The 25,644-nt window shown below is 35.1% G+C and overlaps 1 protein-coding gene across 2 annotated transcripts; it reads right to left on the reverse strand.

The window, feature by feature from the left end:
• Window positions 1-447: 447 nt before the first annotated feature.
• LOC117325605 (transitional endoplasmic reticulum ATPase) lies at window positions 448-21,737 on the reverse strand. Of its 2 annotated transcripts, none has more exons than XM_033881950.1 (18): window positions 21,621-21,737; window positions 20,213-20,315; window positions 19,682-19,854; window positions 19,166-19,246; window positions 18,535-18,727; window positions 17,796-17,927; window positions 17,314-17,416; window positions 16,930-17,063; window positions 16,533-16,668; window positions 8,489-8,766; window positions 7,597-7,719; window positions 7,154-7,366; window positions 4,076-4,160; window positions 3,674-3,767; window positions 3,391-3,520; window positions 3,027-3,185; window positions 1,814-1,971; window positions 448-1,487 (listed from the first exon to the last, which is right to left on the reverse strand). In XM_033881950.1, the coding sequence occupies exons 1-18, from the start codon at window positions 21,635-21,637 to the stop codon at window positions 1,391-1,393; spliced, it is 2,409 nt and encodes an 802-aa protein (XP_033737841.1). In that variant the 5' UTR covers window positions 21,638-21,737; the 3' UTR covers window positions 448-1,390. The 2 variants fall into 2 exon arrangements, with proteins under 2 accessions (XP_033737841.1, XP_033737840.1); XM_033881949.1 differs by lacking the exon at window positions 21,621-21,737 and adding an exon at window positions 20,863-21,032.
• Between the last annotated feature and the right edge of the window lie 3,907 nt (window positions 21,738-25,644).

Below are 25,644 nucleotides of genomic sequence, written 5' to 3' on the forward strand. Positions count from 1 at the left end.
AGTCAAACCTAATGTAAGTCAAACCTAATGCAAGTCAAACCTTACACAAGTCGAACCTAATGCAAGTCAAACATTACACAAGTCAAAATTAATGCAAGTCAAACCTAACACAAGTCAAACCTTACACAAGTCAAACCTAACACAAGTCAGACCTAACACAAGTCAAACCTAATGCAAGTCAACCTAAAAAGTCAAACCTAACACAGATCAAACCTAACACAAGTCAAACATAACAAAAGTCAAACCTAACACAAGTCAAACCTAACACAAGTCAGACCTAACACAAGTCAAATCTAACATAAGACCTAATCAATACCAAACTAGAAGGAAATATAAATTAAAACATTGATAAATTTATAAGTGGAACTATACCTATCATCATTATTATAGAGACAACAAAGAACATTTATATTCTCTTGGTATTTCTAACAAGCAAACAACCTTTAATTCTTTTCAGGAACTTTTTATTTTTTTTTTTTCATCAAATATCAGACAATCTGTGATTAATGACAGGACTTGCCATTTAACCTCTCATAACATAGCACTACTGACATCACAAAACAAAGCATTAAGATCCCAGCCCTCGTCACTGGAATCTGTGTATAAATGTATATATTCACCTTCAAAAAAGCTACTGTATCAACAATAAGCATTCATCAAACTTCTCATTCTCGTGCATCAAATATATTTGTTTCAAACGTCAGATATAAACTATGGTATGTACCTGGTCGGTTAGGCAACTTATTCAAATCTATATACACTGGATATAAAATGGGGAAATATTAGTACAATAAATTATGCCCAAAAGGCTTCTAACCTGTACTTCAAGGTTTGAAGGGAGGTAATCCATACAAAGAAACAAAAATCCTTGATATATACGTCTATAAAACCTTAACAACACAACAAATCATTTGTTCCTGGTGGAATCATCAATCCAAACATACGTTCTTCAGAGCAAGGTTCTGTGAGAATATTCTGATTCCTTTATACCAATCTCACACACCATGTTGCTATCACGGAAATATGTTGTTAAAAATTGTATACTACCACCTCTGTCATACCTTGGTAACATTGCTATTTGAAAACACAATTATAAATCTACAAACAAATGATGCAGTCTTGTAAACCCAATGATTAATTGTCTTACTGAACATGAAATGATTCATCAAGGTGAATAAATAACATCAAAGACATCATGATGGAATAAATCCCAAGTCTGTATGAATGAAAAGTATGTTCAACAACTGAAGTGGTGATGAAGACGGCACCAAAAAACTTCACAATCATAGTGATAGTATTGATGTACATATTATTACATATAACGTTATAAAGATGATTTTTGTATCAGAGTTCACATTGGGATACATCCTGGTTACGAATGAATTTATGTTTAACTGTAGAGATCGTCATCATCTTGTTCATTGAAGTTCCCTCCTCCAGGTGCACCTTGCCTTGGCTCATTTCTACCTTCACTTTGTCCAGGGAATCTTTAAAAAAAAATATTCAAAATTAAATCAATAATCCAATAGAATAATACAGTCATAGACAAAACAAGCATTGTGTGAAATCCAAAAATTTGATATCCATCCGTAATAGCTTTCCATACATAATAGTGTTTAAATTTATTTTTAGCATGAAACATTTATGTCAGCATCTGACCATAAAAAAGAAAGGAATCTGATTTTACAACATGCAAATATCATAAAGAATACTTTAAAATTGTATTTGTATTGACCTTTCAAAACAAAACAAAATACAAATGAATCAGGAGAATCGGCAAATAAGTCCATTCCAATGAGTCTTCAGTGCATACCTGAAGTTTCCTCCGAATCCTCTACTCTGTTGAAGGGTTTGTGCGAACATTTCATATTTCCTGATGTCATTGTCATTGACTGATCTCCTGGCAAATTTCATGGATTCCTCAAAGTGAACTCTTGAAATCTCTGGTACTGGGTCATAGTCCTCTGTTTCCTTTAAGTAAAATACAAACATAAAGTACAAGAAAATAGTATGATACTAAAATGCCTCTGACTGCAACGCTTCTTTTCACTGGATTGAGACAGGGCCTTGTTTCCTCATATTGGGATGTAAGTGATGAATTGGGAAGGGAACATTTATGAGTTAACTACAAATTTTGGGAATTTTCCTTTGATATGAAACTATTTCAATTGGAAATGGGGCCCAATATTGGCCTCAAAAATCACTCAGAAAACGCGGTCAAGTGAATACATTGTAACATGAGCAGAATCATAGAACAATGAATTAACTCAAAACACAGAAATTTAAGGAATGAAATACACCCTCTTAATATTTATCATGATTATATGGAACACAGTTACATTCAAATATATTCCATAGAAATATTAAGAGGAACGGCATTGCATACATTCTCACTAAGTGCCTATATTGCAAGTTTAACTTTGCTGATTTTCAAAACATCAGATGAAATTGTATTTCATCTTTCTGTATGTTTCAGATTGTTTACACAACCACTTTTCAGGGGTCCTGGGCAAGTTTTCTATAGCAATTAACATCACTTTCAGAATTCTATTACAACACGACAGTTTCATTCATGTGTAATGGTTAACTTTTGAAATTGTAATTATTGTAAACCACTGCCTACTTCGCTGAAGTGAAAGAAAGTTACAGATATTCACTTTATACCAAGTACTTCAATTTTAGAGCAAAAATAATGTGTGCCATGTCACGTTTAATCATCTACTTTGTAAAATGACCTTTTGTTTAATGATGTAAGTGTGACCTAGAGAAGAGTAAATCTGAAATCTGTGTATTCTGATTTGTTTTGATAAAGCCAGTATACAATTTTGGCCTTTACTATTCTATGATCAGACATATGTTAATTTCTTGATGCTCTTCATGAATTCAATATGAAACATGATATTTGCTAGGGTTTTCATCCTACTCATTCTCCTTAAAAAGGAAAAATTGATGCAGAAACCTGATGACAAACATTTCCATTCTCCCATAATATCAACACTATTTACATGATTAGTACTTTTCCTTACCATATCTGCATCTGGGTTGTTGGCACGTTCCCTTTCCATCCTAATTTCTGCCTCTATAGACTGTCGGATGGCTAGTTTACATGCCCTCTGGCAGATCTCTGTCAGATCAGCTCCACTGAAGCCCTGTGTGACCTTGGCTAGGTAATCTACGTCAACATCCTGAACAAACCATTTCAATTTCATTAGCAACAATTTGAAGTTCAAATTTATGATTTAAGAAAATACACACTGACAAGGAATCCAAGTGGTCCAAAGTAGTTTGATATATGAATATTTTGTTAAAGGCATTGAGGAAATTCACAATGATTCTAGTGTATATTTTCTGAAAACCTTACACATTTGTTTATCTCGTGCTTTAACGTACCTTGGAGACAGGTGATTTCCTTAGGTTGGCCTTAAGAATAGAAATTCTTGATTTAGCGTCAGGAAGAGGAATGTAGATCAGTTGGTCCAGACGACCAGGTCGCAGAATGGCAGGGTCAATGATATCTGGTCTGAAATCAAAGTTTAATGTGATAATTATCATAAATCTTGTGTTGACAGTATTCTAAATAAATTATCAGTATACTTAATTTGATTTTTTTTTTCAGAATTATATTATTGTCATCAGAATCACTGTATCTGTCACAATATATAATACAACTAACCTGTTTGTGGCTCCGATGATGAAGACATTTTTCTTCGCACTCATACCGTCCATCTCTGTGAGCAGCTGGTTGATCACTCTGTCAGCAGCGCCACCTATTCACATAAATCAGTAAGACGGTAATGTGATATGTAGATTTAACACTTTCTTTTTTTTATCATAACCTCATTCTTTGAGAATTTTCAAGAATTAGACCACTATTTAAGTCATATATATTGCATTATAATTCTGGAACCAAGCCTGTAAATAAATTAAAACCAATCTGTAAAATTTCAGAAATAATTTCATTCTTGTTGGGAGTTAAATCATTGTTCTTCAGCTGTATCTTCACAACAAGTTTATTAGAAATTATTTCCAGATCATGTTGATTTAAGTACATAATGTTCCTTATAATCATACTTGCCTCCATCTCCTGCATTTCCACCTCGGGCTTTTGCTATGGAATCCAACTCATCAAAGAAGAGGACACATGGGGCAGCAGATCGTGCCTTAAGGATAAATAGTTATCATTGTACATACAGTTAATTTATCAAATATTTCTATTGGAAAACCAAGGCACTTCAAAGAACTAAAATCCCCTATCTATTCAACATTGACCAAAAAAGTACGCTACAAATGATGGAAAGAATTGTCTAATCATAACGCCATTCAGAAAAACACTGCTAAATATCATAAGATATGAAAGGTGTGATAAGAGTCTGAAGTAAAATTGAAATTCTATTAAATGTGATATCATATGAAACACTCTTCAATTGTTACCTCCCAAGAAAAAGATTTCCAATCTAACGTCAGATCTACATTCAAGTATAGTTTGTAGGAGTTAATTCCCCTGTTAGTACTGATACATATATAGTTTAACCCTTTGCCACATGCAAGCCTATACATAACAGTGCACTGAACCCGGTGAGTAAAACTTACAATGTTCATTCGAACATTGTTGCAGCACCTGTGACTTGTGTGCACTGTGCCAATGCACAAATTGATGTTTGAGGTTGAATTTTGCTATGCTATTTTAAACATGGATTTTGTAAGTCATTTAATGATTTGAGAGTTTTCAGTTGGTAATAAACATTTTTAAGCAATAATCCAAGTTTACAATGGTGTGCTTTGTTTGTAATTTGACATATTAAAAACAGTCAAAAAAGCATAAAGACTCATTCTTAATGCTACTTTCATTCAAATAAACAATAAAACATGGTATTTTTGCTTTGTTATTTGTTATTTTAACTTTTCACACCTACCTACTTATACTGGGTATGGTATTGCCTATGGCAATTGTCCTTACAGAGATGTACACCACAAATTTCACAGCCGTAGACAGTTACCTTACATGTCTTTAATACAGAGATATGGTAACGGCACCTACGCTTTGGGCCTGGGATTCTACAGTTTATGTGCCCTCCCACATTTTCTTGCATTACCATACCGGGATTGTCTACCTCCCTAGATTTCCTTTTCCTCGAGGTGTAGCCACCTACCAGCTCACGTACCAGTTCCAAACGGAAATCTAGATGACGAAACCTTTTTTTTGTTGTTTGACGCATGGCAACCATATCATACACAATGAAAGAATTCACAATGGCGCAGTTAATCAAAAACCAGAACAAGTACCGCCACCATCTTTTGGAAGCCCTGCCAACATCATAGGCCATCCTAAGTTGGTCATGCCTGTCTACACCTCCCATGTATTTGTTATATAATTGTACTGTTTCAGGTTGGGGTAGATCCAGTATGTTAGCCCCAGAACGCCTTGTAGCACGAACCTCTTTCTCGGGGTCACACATAGTAGCAAGATGATTCACAGACTTTTTATCCTTCCACACCGTTGCTATTAAGTTTGATTCTCCTTTCTGAAGGACTTTGTAGTCACCCCGCTGCATTTTCCCCGGTTTTTTGAACACTGCAGGAAATCCTATCCGGTTTGTTCTACATGTGCCACATGCATATATATTATTGACCAAAAGATCTTCTAACAACCTCACACTGGTGAAATAATTATCGAAGTACACATGGTGGTTTCTGCCATGCAAGTCATCACAAAGTTTACAAACCACATTATATCCTAAACCATGCTGTACCTGACCATCTTGTTTACCAAGATACACATCAAACCTTGACAGGTATGCTGTTGATGCATCACATCTCATCCAAACTTTAACTCCGCGTTTTATAGGCTTAGCGGGCATGTACTGGCGGATAGACAGACGTCCTGTATATTTAATCATGGCTTCATCAACGGAAATGTTTTTTGAATGGTTGTAGTTTGATTTGAAGGTCTCTGAAGCATGATCTATTGTTTCTCTCACCTTATAGAGTTTATCATAGTTTGCACTTCCCCTCTGTGGTTCTGACTCTCTGTCTGACACATGAGAATACTGATGGAGTTTCTGATACCTGTTACATGGCATTATATTTTTAACCCCTGCATTACTGACAAGATCGTTTGAAGACCAGTACATTTCTATCTTGGGCATGTACTGCACCCCCATCAGAATATTTATTCCGACGAAAGCTTTGATTTCGGCTGCATCAGTGTCACTCCATTTTGGATCGTTTCTACTTTCGTTTTCAAGTCTCCATCGTGAGTAGTTATTGGTATGTCTAGCAATGTTACTGAACTGATTTTCGTTAAAAAATAGCAGGAAATAATCGAGAGGTGCCGCTGTATTTACATCGAAATCGGCAGGGAGACTGGGTCCAGTTTGACGATTAAAATCACTCACATTAATTGGCGAAAAATCCGAGGTCCAACCATCGTTACCGGCCTCGCGATTGTTACCTGGTGGAAGTCGGCCTGCTGCCGGATCTTCTTCATCTTCCGATTCATTTTCTGGCAAATTATCTAAAACTTCATTGAGATCAATGTCTGATTCAACATCCTCTGGTGAGAACCCATCGAACTCATAGTCATCGTCGTCCTCGGCGAATATGTCCCGAATTATATTGCTGATGTCCATAGGTGCCGCCATTACTACGCAGCTACTCACACGGAACGGTTACTCCACTTCTCGGTTAATTTATTCATGTTTTTATATAGTAACATACGTGGACAAATATCATTGGTCGACAATTCGGTCATTCTTTATTTAGATGTCAAGGTCGGTATATAGGTGGCGCTGTTATTAGTCATGTGATTTACGATACAAAACACAAAGTCAACATGGCGTCCAAAGTCGCTTACATGGAGATCGTGCACAGGCGTCCAAAGGCACTTACATGGAGATCGTACACAGGCGTCCAAAGGCGCTTACATGTGGCAAGGGGTAAAGGCGTCCAAAGGCGCTTACATGTGGCAAAGGGTTAAGCAATACTTATATGTATGGATATATATGCAAACTATAAGAGTTACAACTGTCCTCTGTGTTGAACTGTTCCATAAACCTTGCACTCCATACATTTCATACTAGATTTCATGAATTACTGGGGGTCATGGATTTTTTCTCTACATAGGTAATATCTCTTTTATGTTCTGTACTCTTACCTTATCAAAAATATCTCTGACGTTGGCTTCTGACTCTCCAAACCACATAGTTAAGAGTTCTGGACCTTTGATTGAGATGAAGTTGGCCTGGCATTCATTAGCAATGGCCTTAGCCAGCAGTGTTTTACCACACCCAGGTGGTCCGTAGAAGAGTACTCCCTTTGATGGTGTCATACCAAATTTCATGAATTTCTCCGGATGTTCTACTGGATACTGAAATAAGATACAGCAATTTAAATCTCAATGACATCAGATGTGTCAGAAATTTATTATCATGAGGCAATTCATCACATTACAACTTATAATAAAAACAAACTAGCTATTTTCATAAAGCAGTTGTTATCAGATTTTTCTGTGTTAAAAAGACACCTTCTTTTTCTTTTTAATAAATCCCCATATCACGTTTAACAATTCAAAGTAATACAACATTATTTTTGCCTTACCTGAACTAATTCCTGGAGCTCCTTTTTGACATTTTCCAAACCTCCAACATCTTCCCATGTAACAGTTGGTACCTCCACAGCAGTTTCCCTGAGAGCACTTGGATTGCTCTTTCCCAAAGCCCACTGCGACAAAAAAAAATTGTTTTAATAAGTTCAACACAAAATTCAACTTATTTACTGGTTTATTACTCAATACAACAGTGCTTGTCTTTCCTGTAAAGGATATTCTGCACAAGTTGGAAAAATTATGCTGTTCTGTACCTTTCAAGGACTCTCCCAAATAAAGATTAAAACTACCATGAGCATCAAAACATCTTTTCTGTGGTCAGTTCTGACAAGCAAAGTTGGTGGGAATAACCCCGGCCATTATAAAATTAAACAACCTAAATAGTAAATATAGTACATTGACCTGAATCACTGGACCACAGATTTTATGCAAATTATTGGGCACGCTGCTCACATATTATTCCTTGTTGACTTTTAAAATATACAAATATTGTTGGTAATAAAATGCAACCTGTTGAGTCTAACGCTTGTGGATTTATCTAGTAAGATCTTCATAGAATTTATTCAAATTAAAATAAATATCATATGCTTGTTTAATATGGTATATTGAGTTGTATGATTTCCTTAAGAACATCAGTAGACGCTTCTGTGAAAATTTTATAAAAAGCATCATATGGAATTCCTACTTGGGTGGAATATCCTAGACTGGCCACCAGCCCCTAAGTTTTTTGTAAAGAATTGCTCTTCTACATTTTAATACTAGTTGATTATCTCCCCCTAGTTTGAAACTAGAATCAGATATATCCTAGATAGCTCAATTTCATTTATAATTTGAATATTATAGAGACAGCCACAAATAACTATCAATGATAAGCACTCTACTTACCCTGAAATCTTCCATGGTAACAGCTAAAGAGTCCAGCACTTCTGCGTCAATGGTGTCATCTTCCAAGTCTATGAGATCCATCTTTTCTCGGATTTGCTGAAGGGCAGCCTCTGAGCAGAGTGCAGCCAAATCTGCACCAACATGTCCATGGGTCTCTGAGGCAACTTGTTCCAGATCTACATCATCACCAAGCTTCATGTTCTTAGTGTGGATGCGTAGGATTTCCAAACGTCCTGTGGCATCTGGGATACCTATATCAACTTCCCTGTCGAATCGCCCTATAGACAAAAGAATCAACTGATATATAAACAACATTTGTTTTTATTTGTCAGTTTTATGATGGTATAACCAGATTACTTTTTTTAAGTTTTTCAAACTCACTTCAGATGAAGCATGCAAAATCACTGAGCATGAAGAGCAGTTATATAATCAAAGTACTGAAAGTACTGTAGGAGGCGTTAGTCAAATGTAAAAGGAGATATTTGAAATAAAGCAAGAATACAGATTAAACTGATATCAACATGACTAAACATTTCCACTTAAGTGTGTCAAACCAACCGGACATAATGGTTTTCACAGTCCTGATGAATGTAATGGCTTAGACTGTTCCGATGTACATAATGGTTTTAACCATCTTAAAAGTTGCAAACCTACTTCTAAAAGTAGTTAAACATTTCTTATTTCAATCAAACCTTTACTTAAAAAGTCGAACTTTTTTTTTTTTTCAAATCAACTTCTACTTAGGTACATGTCATAAACATTCATACTTTAAACCATCTTTTATACTTAAGTAGTTCAAAATTTGCATTTATGTGTTTAAAACAAACTTATATTTTATAGGCCTGGGTATTAGAAATGTCGAAACAATATGATATGCATTTCGATAAGTTATAACAATACACGATATGTATTGAAAATACAAGGAGCGTCTGCTACTTTTTTTGTTGAAAGTGTGCAATGTCTTTCAATATCTTGTAAACAAAATTGTTTATTCCTTTCTATTTTGATCTTAGAATAATATCAAAATTAGATTGACGGCTTTTAAAAGTTATTACACTTTTTTTCAACAAAGAGCTCCTTTTTAAGGACAATTATTTCAAAATTAGATATCAATTCCATCTATTTTAATAGATCCAATGGCAATATTAAAAATAAACTGTGATTTGTGATTTGTTGCTTTTTAATTTACCACCAAGATGTAGATAATAGCCTAGTAGCTATAGGTACTGTATGTAAATATACAACGTTTTACATGCAAAATATTGAAGAAAACTTTCATATTTGATATCAATTCAATATGATTGTACAAGGCCCTTGGGGTGGGGAAAGAACCCTGGGCCTATTTTTACATCAGGATTGTGTTATCTCTTGGTGTCCAGCAAGATCATGGAGTTGGGATCTGAATGGTTTCACAGATAAAACAAGAGGCCCAGAGGGCCTGTATCGCTCACCTGGTTTTATGAGATATGAAACAAGAATGATGCTTAAGTTTATTTGTCAATATATCATGAGCATTTTATATGGGTACATGTACATTGGTTTATTGTTATTCTAAAAATGTCAATTTAGCCAAATTGACCTATTTTGGTCCCATCCTTCAGCCCCCGGGAGGTTAACCCCAACATTCGTACAATTTTGAATACCCACCCCATAACCATGCTACCATATGAATGTAGGTTTTAATTGTGCAATTAATCCATGAAATGAAATTGACTTTGGTTACAACCCCATAGGGATTGCTACCACACCAATGTGAGTTATATCCATAACTTAGTTTCAGAGAAACCAATAATTGACCCCTTTTGACCCTGCCCCCCCCCCCCCCCCCCCCCCCCGGGGGTCAACCCCACCATTTTTACAATTTTGAATCCCTACCCAAAACGATGCTACCAGTCAAGTATGAGCTATATCGATTGCTTAGTTTCAGAGAAGAAGTTATTTATGTCAATTGAGCCAAATTGACCCCTTTTGAGCCAACAATTGAATTGCAATTTATGGATAATTTTTGATTTTGGCAAGAAAATATTCTTTAAAGGGCATGTCTGCATCATTTTTAATAATTTGCCCTTGAAACTTCCCACACCTTCATAAGATCCGGTTCTTTAAAATGTGAATGAAGTTCAAGGTCAGAGAGATAAACTCAATATTTGTAGCCAGTCACACATGTTACATGTATCTGTTTGCCAAATATCCAGCCTTCGTGTGTATGTGCAGTTTTGGGTCATTTTTTTCATTTTGGTAGGAATTTCTTTTTAAAAGTGCCATATCTGCGTCATTTTGATTATTTGACCTTGATACATTGCACACACCTTTAAAAGGGCTGATTCTTTAAAATGTGACCCAAATTAATAATTTTGAAAGAACTTTGAATTTTCTTCATCATTTGATCCACATGACCTTGAATGAAGGTCAAGGTCAAATATAAGTATAACATTTGTAGCCAGCCATACGTTATCGATGCGCCAAACATCAAGCCTTCATGTGTATATTATAGATAAAAGAGCAGAAATCTTTATTCTGCAATTTTGGATTATTTTTTTATTTTGGCTGGAGAAGTGCCATATCTTTCTGCCATATTTTTATCTGATGACAATAAAATATGCACATTCTGTTTCAGTGGACTATGTTCTTTCATATGAAATGAAAAAAATAATCAATATAAGATTTTTATTTTTGACATTCGAACCCATAACAAGTCGTTGGCCTTGACATTCTCTGACAATATATCATTGAGAAAAGTTTGCCCTAACCACGTGCTAACCAATTTCCAATTTCCAATGAAACAAATTATGCTAAAATATGTGTGATGAGTTTCCTATATAAACTATAGTAAAATGTATCCTCTCCCTAGGGAGAATGCGACACATAGGGGGCCATGAAATTAACAATTTTAATAAAACAGCTTAAGAACCTTTTGTACACCATTCTGCGATATCTTGGTCTTAAGAAGAAGACCGACGCATGATGACAGATCAAATTATAATGGTGTATATTATGAGCTGAATGTCAAAGGATTGTAAACTCTGTACAAATTGTATTATATTATCAGGCAGTCAGCCTAAATGTATGTTTCATATCTACCATATTAGAAGTTTGATGTTTTAATTTATACGATATATATATATACTTAATTTTTACACATACATTAAAGGAGTTAGCTACTTTCATAAATTAAGATGTTTTTTCTAGAGTTTACTAGGCCGGATGAAATATGATCATGAGCAATCAGTATGGTAAATACGAGATTTGATAAAATACCTCTCGTAGTCAACCACTCATGATCACTCAACTTCTTTTTGTAAGAGTCAATATTATATGTAGGAGAATTAAACTCTCGCGATGTACAAAGAAATACATTATCACTTAAGCCGAAAAAAATTCACACTTAAGTAGCAACAACACATAATAGTCAAAAACCCAATATATGTGATCAGTGATAAGAAACAGTACTTATAAGCATTTTTGGCAATTTATCCTGAAACAGCTATAGCCTTCCATATTTGACATCCCACAGATTGTTGCTTGTATATATATATATATAGTTTTAAAGGTCAACATTGGAAGAAATCTAAATGGTTATACATGAATTCATAATGAATAGAATTATTGACAAAAAAGTTTCATTTATTTTCACACTTTCTGGAGACCAATAAGGAGATTGATGAGCATTTTAAGGGATTTGTTCATGACATGAAAATCAAACATTTTTAATGAAATTTCAAAAGCAAATATAGATTTATTTTGAAAGTTATGAGGAATATTGATATTTGAGAAAGTCTTATATTATATGGATTTTATATCGATTGCCAATAGATATACATACATGTATTTATCATTTTACATGAAAACAACAAAAAGTTGTACTACATCAGAGACATATATACAGAGAGATTAGTAACATCGCTATTTCCCCTTACAGATAGTGGCTCCCTTTATTCGTGACCACTCAAGCATATCCCTTATCGAGAGCGTCCTGTCTCCTATCAAACACACGCGAGCGCAGGTAAATCGGGCTATGCGCATGTGTGTATCGTAGTATTGGAACTTAATCGACATGTTCTGGTTAATCCACCATTACGTCAGACCAAAACATCGTCAATTTTAAACGCACACAAAAAGCACATCGTTTTATTTAGGCCACTACAAAAGTTACCACATTAACAAAAAACTATCAAACTTATGGGATATAGTCTTATTGATCATGCACATTGTTGCCATTTATCCGTATTTTCTAAAATCCATTGGGTCCTATTCGACATGTCCAAGTTTTGTAATTAAGCAGCCATTACGTCCGACCAAAACATTGTCAATTTTAAACGCACACAAAAAGCACATTGTTTTATCTAGGCCACTACAAAAGTTACCACATTAACCAAAAACTATCATACTTATGGAATGTGGTCTTGATTATCATGCACATTGTTGTCATTTATCCGTATTCTCGAAAACCCCATAGGGACTTTTCGAAAATTGTAGGGACTTTTCGAAAATTGGAGATTCCCGCCGATCTTTCCTGCGTTGTGCTTGACTTTCATACTCAAAATACAAACACTTGGACAGCAAATTGTGATATATTTCATATTGATGACACTTCTGCACTTTGATATTAATAAAATTAAAGCACATAATTGGATTGGTGATGATTTCAAATAGAAATTATCGATAATTATGTGTCTGGTTTTCAGGTTTTCTCCAATATGGCGTCTAGTGAAGACTGAACCGAGTGACCGCAAAGGATTGTGGGAAGGTCAGGGGCCACTATGTAAACACAAGGGCAAATAGAGAGCTGCCAATCTCTCTGTATATATGTCTCTGACTACATGTAATAGGTTAAAATGCAACTGGTATACATTTTGTTAATCTACAATTACTTTGTATTGTTTAAATATTCTATGTAATACAAACATTTCACAGCTTGGTGCATACAAATGTATATATATATATTACATGAAAACATTTGAAAAGGTTGAATCGTGAGCTGAATAATATATGAATAAGACAAGCTGGTTCAATAATAATTTAGCATTTTCATATATATTACGAGTGCGAGTAGCTACTGCAGTAAACCTTATCACAAAAATCCAGATTCTGTATATTGTCTCTGTCGGGGAAGGTACAGCACAAATGACCACCACGACAGATATGTGCCAGTTTTCTTAGTTTTAAAAAATAAACGATCGAATTCCATCACGCCATCACGTAGGTCTACCGATTCATAGATTTGAAACACATGGACTTCGATCAGTTATCGCAGTAATCCGAAGGGTTCTGGTGTTGATATCGCCTTAAAGCTGATTAAAGTCTGCATATAGTATATAACAAGACCGTCAGAAAATTCGGACTATAATCGCAGTAGATATTGTGATTTTGTGGTCTGGCCAGGCTTGAACAACTTATCGTAAACAGTTTCGTCCTAAATAAACAAACGCTTATTTCAGTGGGTCAACAAACAGATTTAAACTTTGTAAGCAACTTGCCTTTAATTCATGATGATAGATATTAATTTCTAGCGACAATCATCACACTTTGATGCTTCGTGTGAAGCCCGTGTCCACGTGCCTCCATTTTGACAGAGTGCTCGCTCACGTAAACAGACGGAACACGTGATCGCTAAATATCGGACCAAATCTCATAAAATCTCGTGAACAAACTACCAAGTTGTAAACAAAAGAAATGTTGTTAGCAAAAACCTGGAGGGTATTATGAAAATCGGGAATTTGTTTGCGCTTGGTTGATAACCGTCTTTATTCCTAGTAGTTAAACAAGTGTCCTCTGTAAGGTAACGTCAGAATCTCGCAGTTATCTCCCTTCAATCAGTATTTTCGATAGATTTGCAAAAATCGATGCAGGTGTAGATATTTACAAGACATTATTCTTATTGTTTATTCAAAATAGTTCCTGAAATGTTCACAAAATTATCAGCACAGTTAATACATTTCTATGCACATCTACTTTGAATGAGGGACTACAATGACGTGCCTCATAGATGGAACTAATAAGCGAATCATTACCCCTAGTTACAGAAATTACCACCAGAGGTCTCAAATTCCGGGCTTCCGCCGAAGAGAAATTTATACTGAATATACTTTTTTTCATGTAATAAAACTTTATTTGTAGTCTTGATAGTTTTCATAAATGTATATATAGTTCAACTACATCATATATGAACCGAAAGAAACTACAAAATGAACTGTGAAAGGAAATATAACGAAAATGAAAGTGAGAGATTGTGACGTCACAACTCGTAGGTGATTGTAATATGGCAGGCGTAAACGCCTCCATAAAAATTCCTTCAGGATCCACAAAGCAGTTATAAATGAGAAATAGCATTTTTTTTTACAAATTGATTTGTCACTAAATTCAGGGAGTGAGGACCCGACAAAAAGTGATATGAACAGTTTACCATCATGTTCGACTAAAAGGAAGAAAACTGGGTCATTCTAAATGTATTTGAATACAAAAAACAAGAGGCCCATAGGGCCTGTATCGCTCACCTGGTTGGATTTGACCAAATGTCAAAATAATGTTCATGTTCAATTCCTTTTGTTTGTTAACCTCAAACAATGCTATTTATGGTTATAGCGTGGGGATCCCAACTGCTTTAAAGAAATAATGAAGTCCAGACTCTCTGAGTTTACAACATGCATTTATAACTTTATGACTAGTAGTGATTTAAAGGAATTACCTCTATTTCCCATATGGGGCCCCGCCCCTTTTGCCCCTCGGGGGTCAGAGTCACCATTTATGCAAAATCTGTTCCCCTTCCCCCAAGAATGTTTCTTACCAAATTGGGTTCAAATCCATTCATAACTTTATAACTAGTAGCGATTTTAAGGAATTACCTCTATTTCCCCATTAGGCCCCGCCCCTTTGGCCCCTTTGGGGTCAGAGTCACCATTTATGCAAAATCTGTTCCCCTTCCCCAAAGAATGTTTCTTACTCAATTGGGTTCAAATCCATTCATAAATTTATGACTAGTAGCGATTTAAAGGAATAACCTCTATTTCCCATATGGGGCCCCGCCCCTTTGGCCCCTCGGGGGTCAGAGTCACCATTTATACAAAATCTGTTCCCCTTCCCCAAAGGATGTTTCTGACCATATTGGGTTCAAATCCATTCATAACTTTATGACTAGTAGCGATTTGAAGGAATTACCTCTATTTCCCCATTAGGCCCCGCCCCTTTGGCCCCTTGGGGGGTCAGAGTCACCATTTATGCAAAATCTGTTCCCCTTCCCCAAAGGATGTTTCTGACCATATTGGGTTCAAATCCATTCATAACTTTATGACTAGTAGCGATTTAAAGGAATTGCCTCTATTTCCCCATTAGGCCCCGCCCCTTTGGCCCCTTGGGGGTCAGAGTCACCATTTATGCAAAATCTGATCCCCTTCCCTGAAGGATGTTTCTGACCAAATTGGGTTCAAATCCATTGATAACTTTATGACTAGTAGCGATTTGAAGGAATTACCTCTATTTCCCCAATAGGCCCCGCCCCTTTGGACCCTTGGGGGTCAGAGTAACCATTTATGCAAAATCTGTTCCCCTTCCCCAAAGGATGTTTCTGACCAAATTGGGTTCAAATCCATTCATAACTTTATGACTAGTAGCGATTTGAAGGAATTACCTCTATTTTCCGATTAGGCCCCGCCCCTTTGGCCCCTTGGGGGTCAGAGTCACCATTTATGCAAAATCTGTTCCCCTTCCCCAAAGGATGTTTCGGACCAAATTGGGTTCAAATCCATTGATAACTTTATGACTAGTAGCGATTTAAAGGAATTGCCTCAATTTCCCCTATTGGACCCCGCCCCTCAGGCCCCTTGGGGGTCAGAGTCACCATTTATGCAAAATCTGATCCCCTTCTGCCAAGGATGTTTCTGACCAAATTTGGTCAAAATCCAATAAGAACTTTTTGACTAGTAGCGATTTGAAGCAAATGTTGACGGACGGACGACGGACGACGGACACCGGACGACGGACGACGGACGCCGCACCATGGCATAAGCTCACCGGACCTTCGGTCCAGGTGAGCTAATAATGAACGTACCAAATCTTCTTAAAGCTGTATCAATGCTGTTTGGTCTGTTAGTAGCAGCCATTACAATGACATGGGATCTCTGTTTCAAACCATCCATGAGAGTCAAAAGCTGTGATACAATCCTCCTCTCGACTTCTCCGTGTGTCTACAAAACCATGTCATTTGTTATGAAACAATGTTATAGCACTGTTGAAGAAAATCTGACATTTGAAGAGTAAAAAGAATTTTTCTGCATACTTTCTGAATGATAGCAATGAAAATATGATATTACTTGCATATGAATTTAATTGATGTTTTAATAATACTATAAAAAACTTCTAAAACTAACAGTTGATACCAAACAATGGTTTATAATTTAAATTTGACTGCAAAAAATAAGCTGTGAATGAAGATATCCCTTTGGTACCTTTTCTCTTTTTGGTGCAATTGCATCCAACTCATCAATGAAGATAATGGCAGGTGCATTTTTCTCAGCCTCTTCAAAGGCTTTTCGGAGATTGCTTTCAGATTCTCCAGCCAACTTACTCATAATCTCAGGACCTGTAGAATAAAATCAACAAAATAATTTACATCAATCATCATTATCATTATTAAAACACAACATGTCTTTAAGACATACATGAAGATATGATCATAAATTAAACATAAAGCAATGTAACAATGTGCACATCAACTATCAACATAAATAACATGTAAAGAGTATTGATTATCTTCCATGGATTTCATTTGAAAATATTATAAAATTGTTTCATTAAAAATTCCACTATAAACCTCTTTTTCTGTTCCTTACCGTTGATGAGAAAGAAGAAGGCACCAGTTTCATTAGCCACAGCCCTAGCAATGAGAGTTTTACCAGTTCCTGGTGGTCCATACAGCAGAATACCTCGTGGGGGCTAAAAGTACAACTCCAAAACATGACCTCTTTGACCATATTTCAAGCAACACATTTATTTAGAATATTGGTTCAACGAAATATGCATATTTCAAATCATGACATCAGTAAGTCAGATTTGTTTTACTACTCTCAAAATTTCTTTTCACATAAAAATTTATTTTGATAATTGATTAAATATAACATTTACTTAACAACTATCTAAAAGTTATTTTGACCTTTGATATCTAATATATTTAGAATTTAAGAGTATTGACTTCCAAACATGATTTTTACTCTTATTTCTTATAGTTATGATCTTCAAAAAACATGCTATCACTATTATAAAGTTTTTTAATCAATATCACTTGCAATTAAGTCATAATGTCCACAATACATACCTTCACACCAATAGCTTTGAAGAGCTGTGGATGACGCAGGGGTAACTCAACCATCTCCTTAATCTGAGCAAGTTGTTTTCTGCAGCCTCCAATATCATCATACCCAACCTCATTAAGAGCCTCCTCTTCCTCCTGTAAAACCACATATATAAAATCAGACAATCACCGATATATTTTGTTTGTTAGGCAAGTCAGATTTCTTCTTAAATCTGAAAAAAATTGATATCCAGTCAAATTTATTTTACTACAATATTTATTTAGCATTTCAACCATAGCTGCATCATTGATGGAAGTATAATACATGACCATGTAGCATTGAAAGCGAATCTGGGATATATGAATGAAACAATTCTTCTTAAACTTGTATATATAAATGAATCTTCTTTTAACTTATCAGTGAGACTTAAAATGTAAATGAAATTCAGCAGAGTAACCCAAGTTACATCAATACTAAGACAGATGCAATGAGGTAAATTTCAAATGTTATGGGAGAAATTAAATATTCATATCCATTCTCAAAAGATGATTTTAAGCAAATATAACCAGACGCAAATGAATTTAAATCCTTTAAAATCAACTCTCACTTATGCATATAGAATTGTTGCCATAACATTTTTTTTCGCTTTTCACTATTACACACTATTTTGGTCAAAAAATTTAATGTCAATATAATTTTGTTTCAAGAAATCAAAGGTTCATGGGAACACTTCATCAAAATGAAGTAGTCTTTAAGGCTTACCTCTCTCTTTACAGGTTCCCCTTCACAATGGATGACTGTTTCTGGTGCTACAATACAGTATGGATCAGGGTCTGTTGCAATCACTTTGAACTCTACTCCTCTCATGCCTCCACGGATAAGGAATATATCTCCCTTTTTAATGGGTCTGTATGCTTCCATAAAGTATGGTTTCAGGTACACCTCAAAAATATTTCTAAATAAAAGAAAAGTATCAATCAAGACTTAAGCAATGAACATATAAAATTAAAACCACTGCTTTCAATTATTTTTTTTTTATCTTTAAAACCTGGCATTTTGCTGGGATAACAATATGCCTATCCTATGATAAAAACAATTCATGCAAGCCTTCCTGTCTATACCTAAATGAAATAGAGGTATGAGATTGCCAGAATTTTTTTTAAAGAAAACTGCCTGCTGAATTGACATGTGTACAGGGTGCTAACTAGGGGCTGTGAAAAGATCATCTGTAACATTAAATTGAGATATTCCAAGCTGTAACATTAAATTGAGATATACCAAGTCCTGAAATCTAACTGGGATACTAATACATTTTCTTATATTTATCACTGTCAAAAACATATCACTAACATAAATATCCATTTTCCTCAAATTGAATGGCATAGTAACTTACCCGGTGAGTCCTTCCACTGTGTCATCAATTGGTAGAACATGGATCCTCTTTCCATATTTAACATCTGGGCAGGCCTGGATACTAAAATTGGAAGAGCTTAGGTTAACTTTTTATGCATGGCTGACTTTGAAAAAATTGTGGTTTAATACGAAGTACCACTTATTATTTTAAAATGAAAATGTTCTATCACTGTATCTTTTGTAACCTGCTATAACTTTCATTATTCACTTATGATGTAACTAAATGATTTAAGTTTATGGAGTGGGTTCAGTAGTCTTAACTTTGTTACTCATTATCTGTTCTTAATATACTTTGCCTTCCATGATTAGGACTTTTGTTTTAACATAAATTGGTATCCATCCTAGTTCCCGTTCCATACCACAGAACTGGGACCTTCTTGTAGAGATATTGGTTATTATTACCAACACTTTTAAACTATTCTTTATGAAGATATCATATACACCAGTCTAATTTCCCAGAGCCCTTGTATCAGTTTATATTCCTTTTAAAGTTTACCTGACAACATCCCCCAACCGTACTCTAAGGTTGTTTCTGACACATCTGTTGATTCTGATTTTATCATCTGTAACTGTATCATCTGACAACACAATGCATACAGTTTCTTTACGTCTCTTGCCCTTCAGAAGGACTGTGTCTCCACGAAAGAGCTGAAGCTCATCCATTTTAGTCTGCAAAATAAACCAATCATATTACTTCTTCCCAAGACTTTTTGTATTCTCCTAAACATTCCACATTATGTAACATTTCTTGGATTCAACTTATTGGATATCAACTTTGTAAGCATTATGTTTCAAGGAAATAATTGTATGATTGGGTTTTTGGTGGATAAGTATGTTTAAACATCATGGATAAGGTAAAACCATCTACATAAAATACCAGTGGATAAAGAAAACTTTCTTCACTGTTCTTAGGAAAATGAAAGCAGTAATACAAAATATTGATTTTAATATTGAGATTTGTGATATATTTCTACATTTTTGAAATGCAATGATGATAATGGAGTTACCTTAATGAATTTATACATACCTGGGAGAGTGATACAACTGAGTTGTCTTCATTTATAGCTTCTTCAACAAGGAGCCGATTTGGCCGCTCCTTTGGCTTAAGGATAGCTGTCGCCAAATCATCACTGGAAATGAAAGAAAAAATGATTGCCAACTGCATGTTGTATTTTTTTTCTAATTTAAAATTTAATTTATATAATTAGAATCTCATTGAACATTTGATTTACTGCTCATTATTTATAAATCTGGGCAAGAGTAAAAACTGCCTTGGAAAGCCAAGACCGACAATATTCTGTTCTATTTTACTATCCCTTGTGCATTCTTCATAAAACTATGACTTCATCATCTTTTATTGATTTTCATAATATTAATGGTTATTTTTAATTATATAATAATTTAATCACTCTTGTACATGTTTAGCCAGTTTTCATTTAATGACATATCATGGCTTTCAAATCTTCTAAAAATACCAGAAAATATGTGAAAAAAAAAAAAATATGGAGTCTACAGGAATTATGATATTGAAACCCCAAATTTACTCGTTTGCAAAATCACAATGTCTTAAACTCTTATTTTCCCTTGAAAGTTCTGAACATATGTTAAATTTAACACAGCATACATAATTCTGATCAATCTGCCAACACATAATTCTATCATTAAATGACCATTTACCTCAGATTATCAGCTGGTCGGTTTTCATGTCTCGGAGGCATATTCTAAATATTCTAATGCAAGTTGTGCTGCAAATGCACTGTAATACTAATCCTGCCATACTGATTGGTGATTCAGTCGTCATCATTTATATATCAGTGTATGACAAAGCGGATTTGAATCAAATCTCGTAATAGTCGTGACGACACGTTCACTGTAAGCAGTCAAAATTGTATATGACGTCACCGTTTACAAAAATAAACAAAGAAAAGCGATGGGTCAATTTATATTTTTGGAACAAAATGAAATTCCAAAATCATAGCTAATAAAAGACTTTTCGTAATTTAAACATACAACTACAGATGATATTTCAGGCGTCGATAGTGTTCAAAAGCCAACATAGAAAAACAGCTGACTTTGGTCGTCTGCAAATCGATACTGCGGAGATCCAATCCACATGAAACTTGCCTGGACAGAACAAAGCCGAAAATCGCGTCTGTTATTATTTCTTCACATAAACTTCCATTTTAGTTTTCTTTATATTCATGAAATCAATATATCAGTTATGTCTGGCCTTCTTGTAACACAAAATATTACAATCCTAATATCATTTTAATTTTTCACCCGGTTTCCCCGTCTCATTGCGAAACCGGTCATGACGCAGGGAAATTGAACAATCTAGAACGGCGTATGTTTAAAAGTATTGTCGATGTAAACTTAATTTTCCGTCAATTTAAAGATTTTATTCTTCTTGGTTAATTTCTGAAGCAAATACTTACTTTGTTCCTTCTGCCATCTTTATATTTTTAAATAAAATATTCACGCGAGGTCCACGTCCTCTTCAGTCACAAAATGGCTGTATGGTATTATAAAAGATGAATCGACGAACGGCAACATGGATCCGGAATACAGTTAGGAAAAGATTTATCATTATATCCAATCTCTCAAAAAATGGTAAGAATATTAAAGAGTGAACTAAGATATGAACAAACGAAAAAAAAAATAGAACTAATTAATAAACGAAGACAACGAAAAAATATCAATGATGAAAAAACAGCAGAAAACAGATATTCAGTACAGTACTAGATTTGAAAATAAAACCGCAACTATAATCTCTAAATTAACAGAACGCGAGACTAAAAATGTGAAAAAAATATAAAAAAATGGATTTTCATTAAAAGTAAAAGGAAGAGAATAAGACCAGTTGTTCCGAAAGTGTAAGCGTCTTCATCTCGACACCCACTACGCAAATTACCAATAGATATATCATAATCAGCATCATATTCGAACACGGCCGTCGTGGTATACATATGTATTAAAATTAATTAGAATATTTCCCAATGAGAGCATGGTGTTGACCATAAACTTTCGAAATTCAGTTGTCAGGTTTTCCAGCAGTTGGCCTAATTAACATCGATACAGTCATTGAAATGGTGATAATGAGAACAAATCTTTGCCTGCCTAATCAACTGGAACATATAAACACGGTAGGTAGGGAAAGCATGGATGTTACTATCTAGAAATGGGAAATTTACAATTTGGAAATTGAAACTTCATCACGCTCATCATACAGCTTAGTTGTAAGCTTACGTACACGTACATACGTGTATATATTCTCAGTCAGAATATTAATCAAAAAATGAATTAATTTGTGTATTCAATACATGTGTATGGTCATATAGTCTTCAGTATTGAAGATGTTCATCGTACATTGCAAGCTTTTTAGATTTGGATAACACAGGATAATAATTGTTCAACAATGCTGAATTGCACTATTATCCAGTTGTCGTTCACATATTCACTCGAAATGTCTTTTACACTTATTTTCAGAACATTTTTATCTCATAAAACATCGACTTTTGAATAAGGCCTGAAAAAAATCTTCCGGCGACTTATACCATGCAGTAGTACATTTCTGCTTGACCTTCCTAGAAGATAGTCGAGGGTTTGATTTATTAATCAAACATGTATAATTACAATATGCCCTCTCGTTTGATTCGGAATCCGGATTCGCCGTTATTTGGTTCTTACTTTATAAGTATCTTATTTAGTTTCGAAATGTGTTTACAAAAGAATGGATCAGTGATGTTGAAAAACAGTTTGTAAAGTTATAACATATATGAAATATATACAGCAAACACCCTTTTTGCTGTTTTGAACAAATATTCTATATCTGTTTACGAAACTGCCTTGACGTCACATTTTCAACATGGCCGGCATCAGAGGTAAACAGCAAGTGCTCTGTTTTGTTAATCTTTTGCTGTTTTATCAGTGCAGATTTGTGCAATTTTGTCAAATATATCTTTTAAAAATCGTTTTTGATTCTAAATGTATAATGTTAGTATATTTTGATGGTTGTTTCAATATACTTTTTGGTGTGTTATTTATTGGTGCTCAAACAAGCTGGATGACAGGTGATCATGAAGTCATCACTGACATCAGAGAAATGTAACGTTATAAGGCTTACCTGTCACATGAGGGACGTACTCATGATATAGTTGTTTATATGTATATATATATATGTGTGTGTTTTTATTATAAATATTATATTGATATATATGTTATCTTAACGCTATTTTCTTAGTAGATCTTCTGTAATCCCACTAATGGGAGAGATTTATATAGAGTTAGTCATGACTGCATTGTGTCACATGTGATGATGTGTGTCTACAAAGTACAATTTCTGAGCTACCCACTGATGTGTAACAGTACAACGATGTCACATACACTCCGGAAGGGATTACCGGGTTTGGTGTCTATGGCATCAAAATATCTAACACATTTCAGTTTTCTGTAAAAGCATGCACATGCAATGAAACACAACAACCCCCATGAGAATGAACTGACATTGACAAATTACCAGAAGCTCAAGTTTGACTGTATATAACATAGTTATAACTGTTTAGCAATCACAGCTTCTAAGGAATCTCATGCTTATAGTAACATGACATTTTTTCAGACATTGAAGTTGTGTTATATCAAAACCTGTACATTTTATGCACATGTAACAAATCATGTGTATTGCCTGAAGCTTCAATCTCGTTGAAAATTTTGGTTGAAAAAAGGCAGGACTGGGTTGAGTGCCATGTAGTATCAGTTGGTTAGAGAATTTGCATAGTATTTGCCCTATTTAGAGCCCCCAGTTACAATTTGTACGTCAGTGTGTCCACACCTTTTTTTTCTGGAAAAGAGGGTGAGTGCAAGTCCATGAAATGTGCATTCATAGACAGGTGCACTTATTAGGTCAAATAGTAAATTTGGTAACATAGGAGACTGTATAGCTACAGGTCTGAACTGTAAATACAGTATCATGGGAGACTGTATAGCTACAGGTCTGTACTGTTAATACAGTATCATGGGAGACTGTATAGCTACAGGTCTGTACTGTAATACAGTATCATGGGAGACTGTATAAATACAGATCTGTACTGTAAATACAGTATCATGGGAGACTGTATAGCTACAGGTCTGTACTGTAAATACAGTATCATGGGAGATTGTATAGCTACAGGTCTGTACTGTTAATACAGTATCATGGGAGACTGTATAGCTACAGGTCTGTACTGTAAATACAGTATCATGGGAGATTGTATAGCTACAGGTCTGTACTGTTAATACCGTATCATGGGAGACTGTATAGCTACAGGTCTGTACTGTAAATACAGTATCATGAGAGACTGTATAGCTACAGGTCTGTACTGTAATACAGTATCATGGGAGACTGTATAGCTACAGATCTGTACTGTAAATACAGTATCATGGGAGACTGTATAGCTACAGGTCTGTACTGTTAATACCGTATCATGGGAGACTGTATAGCTACAGGTCTGTACTGTAAATACAGTATCATGGGAGATTGTATAGCTACAGGTCTGTACTGTTAATACCGTATCATGGGAGACTGTATAGCTACAGGTCTGTACTGTAAATACAGTATCATGAGAGACGGTATAGCTACAGGTCTGTACTGTGAATACAGTATCATGGGAGACTGTATAGCTATATAGCTACATGTCTGTACTGTTAATACAGTATCATGAGAGACTGTATAGCTACAGGTCTGTACTGTAAATACAGTATCATTGGTGACTGTATAGCTACAGGTCTGTACTGTAAATACAGTGTCATGGGAGACTATAGCTACAGATCTGTACTGTAAATACAGTATCATGGGAGACTGTATAGCTACAGGTCTGTACTGTAAATACAGTATCATGGGAGATTGTATAGCTACAGGTCTGTACTGTTAATACTGTATCATGAGAGACTGTATAGCTACAGGTCTGTACTGTAAATACAGTATCATGGGAGACTGTATAGCTACAAGTCTGTACTGTAAATACAGTATCATGGGAGATTGTATAGCTACAGGTCTGTACTGTAAATACAGTGTCATGGGAGACTGTATAGCTACAGGTCTGTACTGTAAATACAGTGTCATGGGAGACTGTATAGCTACAGGTCTGTACTGTAAATACAGTATCATGAGAGACTGTATAGCTACAAGTCTGTACTGTAAATACAGTGTCATGAGAGACTATAGCTACAGGTCTGTACTGTGAATACAGTATCATGGGAGATTGTATAGCTACAGGTCTGTACTGTTAATACCGTATCATGGGAGACTGTATAGCTACAGGTCTGTACTGTAAATACAGTATCATGAGAGACTGTATAGCTACAGGTCTGTACTGTGAATACAGTATCATGGGAGACTGTATAGCTATATAGCTACATGTCTGTACTGTTAATACAGTATCATGAGAGACTGTATAGCTACAGGTCTGTACTGTAAATACAGTA

The sequence above is a fragment of the Pecten maximus genome, chromosome 4, assembly GCF_902652985.1.
Source record: "Pecten maximus chromosome 4, xPecMax1.1, whole genome shotgun sequence".
Lineage (NCBI taxonomy): Eukaryota > Metazoa > Mollusca > Bivalvia > Pectinida > Pectinidae > Pecten > Pecten maximus.